The sequence below is a fragment of the Pelophylax lessonae genome, assembly GCF_965119305.1.
Source record: "Pelophylax lessonae genome assembly, chromosome: 4".
Lineage (NCBI taxonomy): Eukaryota > Metazoa > Chordata > Amphibia > Anura > Ranidae > Pelophylax > Pelophylax lessonae.
Window position 1 is genome coordinate 325,855,663 of NC_138771.1, and position 12,951 is coordinate 325,868,613.

The following is a 12,951-nucleotide window of genomic DNA, read 5'->3' on the forward strand; positions in this document are numbered from 1 at the left end:
ATGGCTAGGTGGGGGTGCAAAGGAAGGGCGAGTATGTACTGCTTGTGGGCAATATTGATGTTTTGTCCTTCGAGGGAAAAGCATGTTTTTTTTTATAAATAAACAATGGATATCCAAATCAGACTGGTGTTACAATATTGATAATTTCTTACTTAACACAAGACTAAATGCCTCTGTCACAACATGGCGACCATTATTCCAGGCGTGTATTGCTGTCACATAGCGATATCGTGAATTCACTGCATACAATAAGGTGATAAGGAGACAGATCTCCTTAATAATCTTTGGAAATAAACACATATTATCAATGATGACAGATACAGTTTGTTTGACTTAATGAGGTTTTGGACACTAACATTTCTCACAGGGCACCCAATTACATATTGCTGAATCAGAAACAAAGAATAAACTTTTGAAAGAAACTGTGTGCCTACCATTCAATCAGTTTATCCCTCTCTTTCTCTTATCTACAGGAGAAGCTGACTGGTTGACATTGGCATTGATCTTTTTTTTTTGCACTTTCATTTGTAGGCATGTTTCCCAATCAGGGGGTATGAGCTATTATATGAATAGAAAACATATTCAAACTGTTCTCGGATGCTAAGAGGAAAAAGTGTACATATCAAAAAATTTTCACATTACAAGACGGAATTATGGGTTATCTACTGCACAAATCTTTGTACTGTACTTAAAAACAAAACATTTTCTTTTTAAGAAAAATAAAGGAATGTGGTATTTACACTGATAGATTCATTACTGTAACTGTAAAGTAAGTACTGTGCAAGTTCCAAATTGCTTTTAAAGCACATATGAATACAGCTCCCTCAGAGGCTTAAAAAAGGCAGGAAAGTATTAAAGTACCAGTGTGGTATTTCCACGATGTGCGTGCGATCCAGTGTCCTTGAAAAAACACAATTTATACTCTTACAATGTGCTATTTATACCTACACCACTAAATATATAGATCTATATATATATTAAACATGAACATCATTTGCTGCAATATTATGTCTATTGTTTTCAATGCCATGCGTTCTTCCAGACCAGCCTTCAATCCCCTGCAGTTGGATAATGAATAATAAAACTTGAGGATTAATTCTGATCTTTTGCAAACACCTCACTAGAGTGCATAGTTCAAGATGAAGCAAACAACAATCTGAAATACAGTACATGTGAACCATAAATACATCATTATTATTTAAGAATATACACCTTTTTTTCCCCCCCAATTAAAATTAGTTTTGTAATTCAGACTATTCGCAAAAGACATTTTTTTGTTTTTTGGGTTTTGTTTTTAAACACTACAGACAAAATGTTATGGAGAACATAGCTGCAACCACGAGGGGGAAAGGGGGCGGACAGGAGGTTTACAGACCTGGAAAAGCAACGATTCTAAAATGTGGCAGTGAGACAGCAACACCATGGGATAAAATCACATACAGAAGCAGCTTTGTTCAATGTAAACATCAATTTAAAGGATCAAGTCTTTTGTTTCTCTATTCCATTTTTTTTTTTCAAAAAACGTAAACATCTTGGAAGTGCCTTGTCTGAGGTATTGAGGTACTCCTCCGTTATAAGGCTGTCATCGACGCAAGTTGTCAAAACCTATGGGCTCATACTTCTTCTTCATTGATGAGGGCTCTTCTACATTTAAATCTAATGATGGAATGACAACCAGTCAGTGTAAATCAACAACAAATAATTATAGTTATAGTTGTAATAAAAATAATTCTATATGTAATAATAATTATAGTTGTATATATAAGTATAATGCAACCTATTAGAGCTCCCCCCACGTTCCTCATTCAATAAGTAGCATGTGACTGGTTACTCTGGCTAGTAGTCTTTATCACTCAGAGTCCCTAGATACCCACTTTTCTTGCCAAATGTACTGCCCTGCCACTAGCAATACCCTGCCACTCAATAAGCCCTCCCACCCATGACCCCTTGCTGTGCATGATCCCTTCTCAAACGTTAAAGTCTATGCTGATTAGCAGAGAGGGTAAAAACAATGCTGGGCAAAGAAAAAAAAAAAAGCATTACCCGCAATCCCCTGGCACTCCAATTTGGGAGAGGCTGATGACATAAAAAATCAAACGCTTTTTAAAAAAAATGGCACAACCAGTGATGTAGCACAGTTATGGCCAAGGCTAGAATTACTCTGAATAAACTTGAACTTTGCGACCTTTTGCCACATTTCAGGCATCAAACATAAAGATATAAAACTGTAATTTTTTGTGAAGAATCAACAACAAGTGGGACACAATCATGAAGTGGAACGAAATTTATTAGATATTTCAAACTTTGTTAAATAAAAAACTGAAAAATTGGGCGTGCAAAATTATTTAGCCCCTTTACTTTCAGTGCAGTAAACTCTCTCCAGAAGTTCAGTGAGGATCTCTGAATGATCCAATGTTGACCTAAATGACTAATGAAGATAAATAGAATCTACCTGTGTGTAATCAAGTCTCCGTATAAATGCACCTGCACTGTAATAGTCTCAGAGGTCCGTTTAAAGCGCAGAGAGCATCATGAAGAACAAGGAACACACCAGGCAGGTCCGAGATACTGTTGTGGAGAAGTTTAAAGCCGGATTTGGATACAAAAAGATTTCCCAAGCTTTAAACATCCCAAGGAGCACTGTGCAAGCGATAATATTGAAATGAAAGGAGTATCAGACCACTGCAAATCTACGAAGACCTGGCCGTCCCTCTAAACTTTCAGCTCATACAAGGAGAAGACTGATCAGAGATGCAGCCAAGAGGCCCATGATCACTCTGGATGAACTGCAGAGATCTACAGCTGAGGTGGGAGACTCTGTCCATAGGACAACAATCAGTCGTATACTGCACAAATCTGGCCTTTATGGAAGAGTGGCAAGAAGAAAGCCATTTCTTAAAGATATCCATAAAAAGTGTCGTTTAAAGTTTGCCACAAGCCACCTGGGAGACACACCAAACATGTGGAAGAAGGTGCTCTGGTCAGATGAAACCAAAATCGAACTTTTTGGCAACAATGCAAAACGTTATGTTTGGCGTAAAAGCAACACAGCTCATCACCCTGAACACACCATCCCCACTGTCAAACATGATGGTGGCAGCATCATGGTTTGGGCCTGCTTTTCTTCAGCAGGGACAGGGAAGATGGTTAAAATTGATGGGAAGATGGATGGAGCCAAATACAGGACCATTCTGGAAGAAAACCTGATGGAGTCTGCAAAAGACCTGAGACTGGGACGGAGATCTTTCTTCCAACAAGACAATGATCCAAAACATAAAGCAAAATCTACAATGGAATGGTTCACAAATAAACATATCCAGGTGTTAGAATGGCCAGGTCAAAGTCCAGACCTGAATCCAATCGAGAATCTGTGGAAAGAACTGAAAACTGCTGTTCGCAAACGCTCTCCATCCAACCTCACTGAGCTCAAGCTGTTTTGCAAGGAGGAATGGGCAAAAATTTCAGTCTCTCGATGTGCAAAACTGATAGAGACATACCCCAAGCGACTTACAGCTGTAATCGCAGCAAAAGGTGGCACTACAAAGTATTAACTTAAGGGGGATGAATAATTTTGCACGCCCAATTTTTCAGTTTTTTATTTGTTAAAAAAGTTTAAAATATCCAATAAATTGTGTTCCACTTCATGATTGTGTCCCACTTGTTGTTGGTTCTTCACAAAAAATTACAGTTTTAGATCTTTATGTTTGAAGCCTGAAATGTGGCAAAAGGTCGCAAAGTTCAAGGGGGCCGAATACTTTCGCAAGGCACTGTGCACTGTATATATATATATATATATATATATATATATATATATATATATACATACACACACACACACACACATACATTATATATATATATATATATATTTCCGATTCCAGAAAAGTTGGGACGCTGTGTATTACATCTACATAAGAACACAATGCAATGATCTGAAAATTTCATAAACCCATATGTTATTTTTTATATTTTTATGCACATCTGGTCATGAATTTTACCTAGATGCCGATATTTGGTCCAAAAAACATGCCTAGAACCTCCGTAGCTCATGCGAAATGATGGTTCGTTCTTCTTTCTAAGAGCGGGGCCCTTTTTTAGCGACATTGCAGCATGCTCTGACCGCCGGTACGTGATAAATCCATACTTCTCTCCCCTGAAAGGGAAACATGTTAATTTATTTCCAGAAGGGTGGCTTCATAAATGTGCAATTATACTTTTGGACCAAAGAAAATTGTGTAGAAGGGGAGGTTGGGGGGGGGGGGGGGGCGGGATATGATTAACATGTATAAATACATAAGGGGTCCATACAGTGAACTTGGTGTTGAGTTATTCACTTTAAGGTCATCACACAGGACAAGGGGGCACTCTCTACATCTAGAAAAAAGGCATTTAATCTCCAAATATGGAAAGGTTTCTTCACAGTAAGAGTTGGTCCTGTCCAGCTCAGTAGATTGCTTTACCACTTGCCGACCAACTCCTGTGTATTTACTGTGGCAAGGAGGCTTTATTGCGCGAAACGATGTACCTGTTTCGTTCAATAGCCACTAGAGGGCGCGATCACGCCGTAATTGGCTAGAGGGGAAGTAAATCAGCGGGTCCGGCCACCCGCGTTCATCCCCGGGAAAGGCAGAACAGCGATCAGCCTATGTAAACAAGGCAAATCGCCGTTCAGCAAGGGGACAAATGGAGATCTTGTGTTCCTGCTAAGCAGGAACATGGATCGCTGTCTTCCCCCAATCAGTGCAACCCCCCAGTTAGTAAGCTAGCCCTAGGGACACATTTAACCCTTTGATCACCCCTGATGTTAACCCCTTCCCTGCCAGTGTCATTAGTGCAGTGACAGTGCATTTTGTTTAGCACTCATCACTGTATTGGTGTCACTGGTTCCCAAAAAGTCTCAAAAGTGTCAGTTAAATGTCCAATTTGTCCGCCACAATGTCGCAGTCCCGCTAAAATTCGCTAATCGCCGCCATTACTAGTAAAAACATAAAAAATAAAAATTCTATAAAAATATTACATCGTTTGTAGACGCTATAACTTTTGTGCAAACCAATCAATATACACTTATAGGGATTTTTTTTAACCAAAAATATGTAGCAAAATACATATTGATCTTATATTGACTTTGTTTTATAGAAGTAAAAAATAATGGGATTTTTGTCTTACCGAAAAATTCATTTCTCTGATTCTCATTGATGGACACAGCTCCTGATCTTCTTAAACATTGGGTTACACTGCCCCTTACAGTAGTAGGACACTAGGCAGAAACAAAGCTTGACTACACCTATGGGCAGTCCCAGGGGGTATACTTCCACTCTCAGCTACAGGCACTTTTGTTACAAGCAATGTCAGACGAAATCCAACTTCACAGAGGGGTGTGTGTGTGTCTGTTAATGAACATCAGAGAAATGGCTTTTACGGTAAGACAAAAATCCAATTTTCTTTATCATTCATGGACGAAAACAGCTCCTGATCTTCTTAACCATTGGGACGTCCCAAAGTAGTGTTAAACATGAGGGGTGGGAACCTCCCCAAGATTTTCAAAAGGAGGTTTCTGGAAGACTGAAAGCACCAAATTGTGGTCCAAAGGCGGCAATGGAGACTGCACCGGAGGAGCCAAGTGTCAAACTCCCTGGATAAAAGTATGCACCAAGGAAAGTGAAGACCGCCAAGGCTGAGACCTGGCCCTTGATAGTACTCAAGGCCAGGCACTGCTCAACCCCCCGTTGGAGGAAGGTCAAGATCCGAGCCACCGAAAAAGGAGCGAAAATGAACCCCAAGAGACTCACAGCATGCAATGTAAGATGGTAGATCTTCCTAGAGGTAGATTGTCTAGCTTTTAACAGCGTGTGAATAACCCTCTCATACCCTGGCTAAGCCAGATCAGATTGTCTATAGACTATGGATTCTTGTCCCATTTAACCAGAATCTCTCTTTGCAGAGATCTCGTTTGGAACTGCCTTGAAGGCAGACATCATCAGGCCCCGCATCCGCATGCAAGTCCGAAGGGATGACCGTCTGCTGGACAACAGAAGTTGAATTGCTTCCTGTGGTTTCTGGAGTTTTTCCAGAGGAAGGAAAACTCTGGCTAAGGCCGAGTCCAGAGTTAGACCCAGATAGTCCAGATTTGTGGACGGAACCAGAGCAGACTTCTGAAGGTTCAAAATCCAACCAAACCCCCTCAGAGTTTGCAGAGTAATCTCTAAGTTGTCCACCAGAGCAGTCGGAGACTCAGCTCGCAGCAGAAGGTCGTCGAGGTACCCCAGTACAGCGATCCCCCGCTGACGCAAAAATGCCAGCACTGGGGCCAACACTTTTGTGAAGACCCAAGGAGTGGAGGCAAGACCAAAGGGTAATGCCACACACTTATAATGCTCCTTTCCCACAGCAAAGAGGAGGAAGCGCTGGTGACCAACACATATTGGAATGTGAAGGCAAGCGTCCTTGATGTTGATAGAAGCAAGAAGATCCCCCTGATGCTGGGATGCCACTACCGTAAGAATAGACTCTATTCTAAACTTCCGCACACGCACAAAGCAGTTTAACGCCTTGAGGTCCAAAATTGGAAGTACCTTGACCTCCTTCCTGGGGACTGTAAACAGGTTTGAATAAAACCCCTGAAAACATTCCGTAGTCGGAACCGGGACGATCACCCCTTGGCACAGCAAGTCTTGCACTGCCCCCAAAAGAGACCCCATAAGCGGGCTGAGGACAGGCGCAAGTTGGAGGGAAAAAAAACCTTTCCGGAGGGTAAGACCGAAACTCGATCTTGTAGCCAGACCTAATGACTTTGTGGACCCACTTGTCCTGTACCACGGGACCAGAAACAAGTGAAGACCTCCCCCCACCCCACATATGGATGAGGGCGCCCCTTCATGCTGAGGGAGCCTTGTCTGCAGGTCTGGAGAAGCCCACTCTGGGTTTGCCAGACCAGGTTCGTTTGGATCCTCTGGAGGAGGCCCTGAAGGGGTTTGATCCCTTGTCTTGAGACCCTGAGGGCCAAAAAAAATTCTTATGAGCTGAGAAAGAAGGACCACATCTACGACAGGGCTCCTTGCCCTTACTAGCCTGCGGAAGAAAGGTACTTCTTCCCCCCCCGTGAGACCCTTAATTATGTCATCCAGGTAAGCTCCAAACAGGCGATCTCCTAGGAAGGGGAGATCAGATAAGACCTTCTTAGAAGTCTGGTCCACAGACCAGCATTTAAGCCAAATAACACGCCCAAGGACCACTGCTGAGACATACAGCCTCGCAATTAGAGGAGCCGAATCCAAAGAGGCATCACAGCAAACTGCAGCCCCTAGACCAACAGGTTCGTCAGCTCCATTTTTAAAGTCTCATGCTCAGATACAATCAGTGCATTTCACTAGCGCCTTTTAATGCGCGGCTACAGGAGCAGAGGAATCACCCTCTATCACTATCTGAGAAATCAGGGTGTGTGGACACAGACCCAGCAGAGTGACTTGCGTCCGCAGCAGCCAAATTCGATTCAGGATCTGATGAGACAGATGGGGCAGGTGGAGACGGGGGACGCTTTTTGCTAGCCTGTTTCCCCAGGACCAAATCAACCTTGGACACCAAAGACTCCAGGACTGCCGTCAGAGCAGTAAGGGTTTGTTGGGACCGTGAGGGCCAGGTAGCCTCTGAGACGGGATCAGATGGGTAAATGTGCTCCAGAGACTCCATGAGTGAAAAAGGGGGACCCACAAAGAAAGGTGTAAAAACACTGCTAGGGACACCCCCCGCGCGCTGGCAGCACCACAGTTCCCCAGGCACAGAGCATCAACCGATCTTATAGCAGAGAGTGAGAGGACCCCACCAGACTCACCACCCACCGCTCAGGCTCTGCAGCACCAGGCTATCTGCACACACATGCGGCGATCAGGAAGAGAAAGATCCAGGAGTCAGTACCAGGGGATAAAGAGGTGCTCCCACTGCCGATATTACCACAAATATATGCTTAACAGTCATGGCCACCGCTCCTAGCAATGAGAAACCATTAGAAAATGGCCGCCGAGGATACACTAACATGGCCGCTGAATCTACAGCACACAGGCTACAAGAAAATGTCGGGGGCCAGGGAGAGGTCCTAAGAGCCACGAGAATGACACCAACAGGAAGGGGGGCCCTAGCAGGAGCCCCCACCAGGTACAGCCCCCTCCCAAAAGCCAATCATCTGGTCGCCATTGGCGCGCCCCCCCCCTCCCCACTCCCATCGCCAGCTCAGCGCCCCAGACCAAACTGAAAAGGTGGTATGGCTACCCCACAGGGAAGGGGAGGGTAGGCAGATGAGGGGCAAAGTGTCAGCAGGGACCACCAAGAGAGGGGGGATGCTGCATGGGAAGGAGGGGAACCCGGGGGTCCGACCGTCCCAGGGAGGGGCCCACGTCCACCCCAAAATCCTCTAGGGCGAGAGGGGGAACAGCTACTTACTAAACCAGGAACAGAGTGGGCACCGCTCCAGACAGAACCTCCTTTCCATTGAAATGGGGGGGCTGTTGGCCAGGAGGAACGCTGTGACTCAGGCTGAGGCCAGGTCGTATGCCACCTCGTGAGATGTTTAACTCGCAGGCCAGCCCCCGTCCAGTAGGGCTATGTCGCGGCCAACCTAGCACGCAGCTGAGGCCTGTGTGCGCTCGCTGGCCAGACTGGGATGACCACTAGATTTTAAAAAATATCTAGCCCTTCTCCCAATCCAGCACTTGATTGTAGATTCTCACAGGAGAAATAGAAAAATCCATTAAAAAGGAAAAAATTGCCAGGACCGCAGATCCCAGCAAGGAACTAGGTCCTTACTCCTGACTAGGAAAAAAAAACAGTGCCTATAGCTGAGAGAGGGAGTATACCCCCTTGGACTGCCCATAGGCATAGTGACGCTTTTTTTTCTGCCTAGTGTCCTACTCCTGTAGGGGGCAGTATAACCCAATTGATAAGAAGATCAGGAGCTGTGTCCATTAATGAACGATAGAGAAATTGTTTTTTTTCTCACAATTGTTGCTCTTTTTTTGTTTATAGCGCAAAAAATAAAAACTGCAGAGGTGATCAAATACCACCAAAAGAAAGCTCTATTTATGGGGAAAAAAAAAAGACATACATTTAATTTGGGTAAAGCATCGCACAACCGTGCAATTGTCAGTTCAACTAACACAGTGCCGTATCGCAAAAAAAAGACTGGTCATTAAGGGGGGAAAACCTTCTGGTCCAGAAGTGGTAACAAGGATTTTTTTCCTAAATGTACATAATATAATTGGATAATAACATTTATAGGTAAAGTTGATCCAGGGAATAGCCAATTAACTCTCGAGGGAATTTTTTTCACCTGCCGGAGCAAATTGGTTCACATTTGCTGGGTTTTTTTTTCCTTCCTCTGGATCAATTGTGGGTTTAGGATCGTGTATATGGGATTGTATGATCCCCCCCCCCCTTTTATTGGTTGAACTAGATGGACATATGTCTTTTTTCAACCAGACTAACTATGTAACTATATATGTGTACTTTTTAAAATTACTCTTTGCCAATGGATAAAGAAAAACCAAGATGACTCAACCCCCAGAACAGGGGGAAGAAAGAGTTGGGGATTTTCTAGGTGCCAGTAATCAAATACATCATTTAAAATATACAAAGTTTATTACCAAAAACTTTTTAAAAAAGAAGGGGGGAACAAATTATAATTGAAGATAGGTAGATCTCTAAGGACGTCACAGGAAGTGACGAAACACGTAAGTTTAGACCACGCGTAATTACGTCACGTCAGGTGGAACGCAAACCGGAAGCTCCGCTCGCCACTCTGCAGAGAGGACGTGCACCTCGCTAGCTGACCGCTGACAGCCGCTTTTTATTACCTGTACAATTTTACCTGCTTTTAACCCACATTGTGGGTAATATACATTTAACCCTACTACACCATCTGGAGCATTTCCTTCTCCTATATACCCTTGGTTTGCTTGCTCCGGTGAGAATAGGAACCCTGTACCAGGCCACTGGAAATCTAAAGGGGAATCCATTCCAGCCCAGGGGCAATTAAGCATGAATGGTCCTAATGCCATAAGGCAAATATGACCCATTGGATCTGGTAAGTCATTTAATTTACCCACACCACGGTGAAACAAATCAATGTCACAGAATTTATGGATATCCACTTTTGAGCACCTGCACTTTTGAACCTACTGGATAAACACAATCATTCAAGGACTTTATTATTTGAACAGTTTGGGCACAACAGTCACTTACTTTGGACTTGATATATTCATATTTGATCATTCACTATATGTTTATTACAACTATATATTGATTAATTTGTAATATCTTTATTTGTAAAAGTCACTGATGTAAATTAGGACATTTATCACTTGTCATATATTATTTGCATAATTTATCAGTTTAGTGAACCATTACTTGATTTCACCATTAGGGTTACATTCAGCAAGCGCTGTAGCTGGCCTTATTATTAAGACTAAATTTTCATATACCTTCTTACTCTATAGCTGCTGCTGCACCTTATACTATAATATTATAATTGCTCCTTGGCGCAGGGATTATACCTTGGTATATTTTTTTCATACAAGATAGGTAGACAAACAAAATTAAAATCAATTTGTTAGCTAGTGTACACAATGAATTCATATACATATATTTGCGATAATGTCATGGAGTAGCAATCCTGACACGTTTCACCAAAACGGTTTCCTCAGGGGATCATTTTTGAGCTAATTCCACGGTGATGCAGGTAGAAAATCTGAGTATATTATATATAGTGTACTAAATCCATTGTTGTCAAATCAAGATGTATATCAAGGGGTAGTTAGGTCAACTGAATGCCTTTAGGTATCCGGAAAGATCTATCTATCTACTTATCGTTTGTTCCCCCCCTTCTTTTTTAAAAAAATTTTGATAATAAACTTTGTATATTTTAAATGATGTATTTGATTATTGGCACCTAAAAAATCCCCAACTCTTTCTTCCCCTGTTCTGGGGGGTTGAGTCTTCTTGGTCTTTCATTATTGGGATGTGTTGCCTTGGGTCATTTTCCAGGCAAACCTTTCTCTTAATGGATAACGAAGTTCCAAGTCCTATGGATTTATGAAAGAGAAATAGTAACCTATATTTAAAGTGAAACTCCAGGGAAACAGCTGAACATACTGGGGTAATTTACTAAAATTGGTGCACTCAGAATCTGGTGCAGCTATACATAGTAGCCAATCAACTTCTAACTTCAGATTGTTTAATTAGGCTTTGGCAATAAAATCTGGAAGCCGATTGGTTTCTATGCAGAGTTTCACCAGATTTTGCACTTACGTTTAGTAAATAACCCACGATCTATAGCTGGCATACGTATACATGTCTATGCGGTTTTCTTTACGTGCAAATATTTGTAGGACACACACTTCCGCTAGTCACTAAACTTACACGTTAATTTTCTAATTCTCCACTCTAAAGTTACCACGGGACACAAAAAGTTGTAAGAACTGGACATCATTTTCTAACTTGAACTCTAACATCTAGCTATTCCTCCTAATAGCTGAGACTAAAACTGGAGAGAGCAAAATCTGGTGCAGTTCTGCACAGAAGCCAATCAGCTTCCAGGTTTTTTGTCAAAGCTTCATTGAACAAGCTGAAGTTAGAAACGGATTGGCTACTATGCAGAGCTGCACAAGATTTTGCACTCTCCAGTTTTGGTAAATCAACCCCAAAATGCAAATTGGATTCTCAGCACTATCTAATGAAAGGGGAAAAAAGATGGTTAGTTACCTGCTTTTGTTGAGGACCTGACATTCAAGGATCTCTCCAAACACTTCAAACCTTTTTTTCAGCTCATGAGCATCAATGCTGCTTGAGAGGTTTCTAACGACAATGACACATCCCTCATCCTGCAAAGATAACAGACACATTGGGGATTTGAATATACAACCATGTTTTGCTTGACTGATTCATTAAAGTGGATTTAAACTCTCACATATACCCAGTAAACCGCTTCAGATGAGATAAATAAATAAATATAAATATAAATATATATATATATATATAAATAAATAAAAATCTCCCTGCATAAGGTTTACATGTATATCTGCTCTCTTCAGCTTTCTATAGAAAGTGCACATCGCATTACAATTTTTTCTTCCTGTTTCAGCAGTGGGAGAGGAGTCTGGGCATACACTGTGTGACAGCTGATTGGAGGAAAGGCATACATCCCCTCCTCATCATAGGCAGAGGAGGGAAGAAACATGCAGAGCTGTGTTGTGAATAGACCAGCTCCCTGCTAATCTAGCTCTATGCACCCACCCCGACACAAATTTACAGCTGCTTTTATCTCCTGTGTCAAAGAACATGCTGATAACAGAGGAACAGAGCAGAAAGACATGGGACTTAGGGCTTTGGCGAGAGATAAGTAAACACTACAGATATATGTGCCCAGGTCAGATTTCATGAATGGGGTTTACATCCACTTTAAGGCAATATAAAGTTAGAAGACCTTATGTCAAGTGGAGTTTGCCACATAATTGAAATTACAGTTTCACACTAATCAAAATCCATGGCCAATGGGTTACTGCACTTTGTTCAAAGCCATTGTTTTGGCATATTAAGTCTGTTTATGGAGAGAATTTGCCAACAAGGTTTCAGAAATAGTGTGATTAATTAAGCATAACTGAATGTTTTTGATTGCACATGATCAGATGATGGGCGTTCGTAGAGTTTCATCTGATTGACTAAGCTTTGGAGTAAATCCACTTGCAAAGTGCAACTTCCCTTGAGAAGGGAATACCCTATTTGCATATAATAAATAAACCCAAAAGTCTTGTTTTTTTTTTTTTAACAATATTTTTTACTTTTTTTTAGGAGCCCTTTTGGGGGGCTTTAGTGAAATATCAGGGGTCTTAGCAGACCTCTCATGTTTCACCTTTGAAACAGAGAAAAGAGATTGTGAATGAACGGGAAGCTCTGTACAGAGCTATT

General features: G+C 42.1%; 1 protein-coding gene across 2 annotated transcripts in view; it reads right to left on the reverse strand.

Moving 5' to 3' along the window:
- Positions 1 to 536: 536 nt before the first annotated feature.
- Positions 537 to 12,951, reverse strand: part of PPARGC1B (PPARG coactivator 1 beta) — a 175,091-nt gene continuing 162,676 nt past the window's right edge. For both annotated transcript variants that reach the window (XM_082253257.1, XM_082253256.1), the window contains exons 10-12: positions 11,749 to 11,867; positions 3,999 to 4,153; positions 537 to 1,656 (exon numbers count right to left, since the gene is read on the reverse strand). In XM_082253257.1, coding sequence (XP_082109383.1) covers positions 1,583 to 1,656; positions 3,999 to 4,153; positions 11,749 to 11,867 — 348 coding nt within the window. In that variant the 3' untranslated portion in view covers positions 537 to 1,582. The remainder of the gene's footprint in view (positions 1,657 to 3,998; positions 4,154 to 11,748; positions 11,868 to 12,951) is intronic.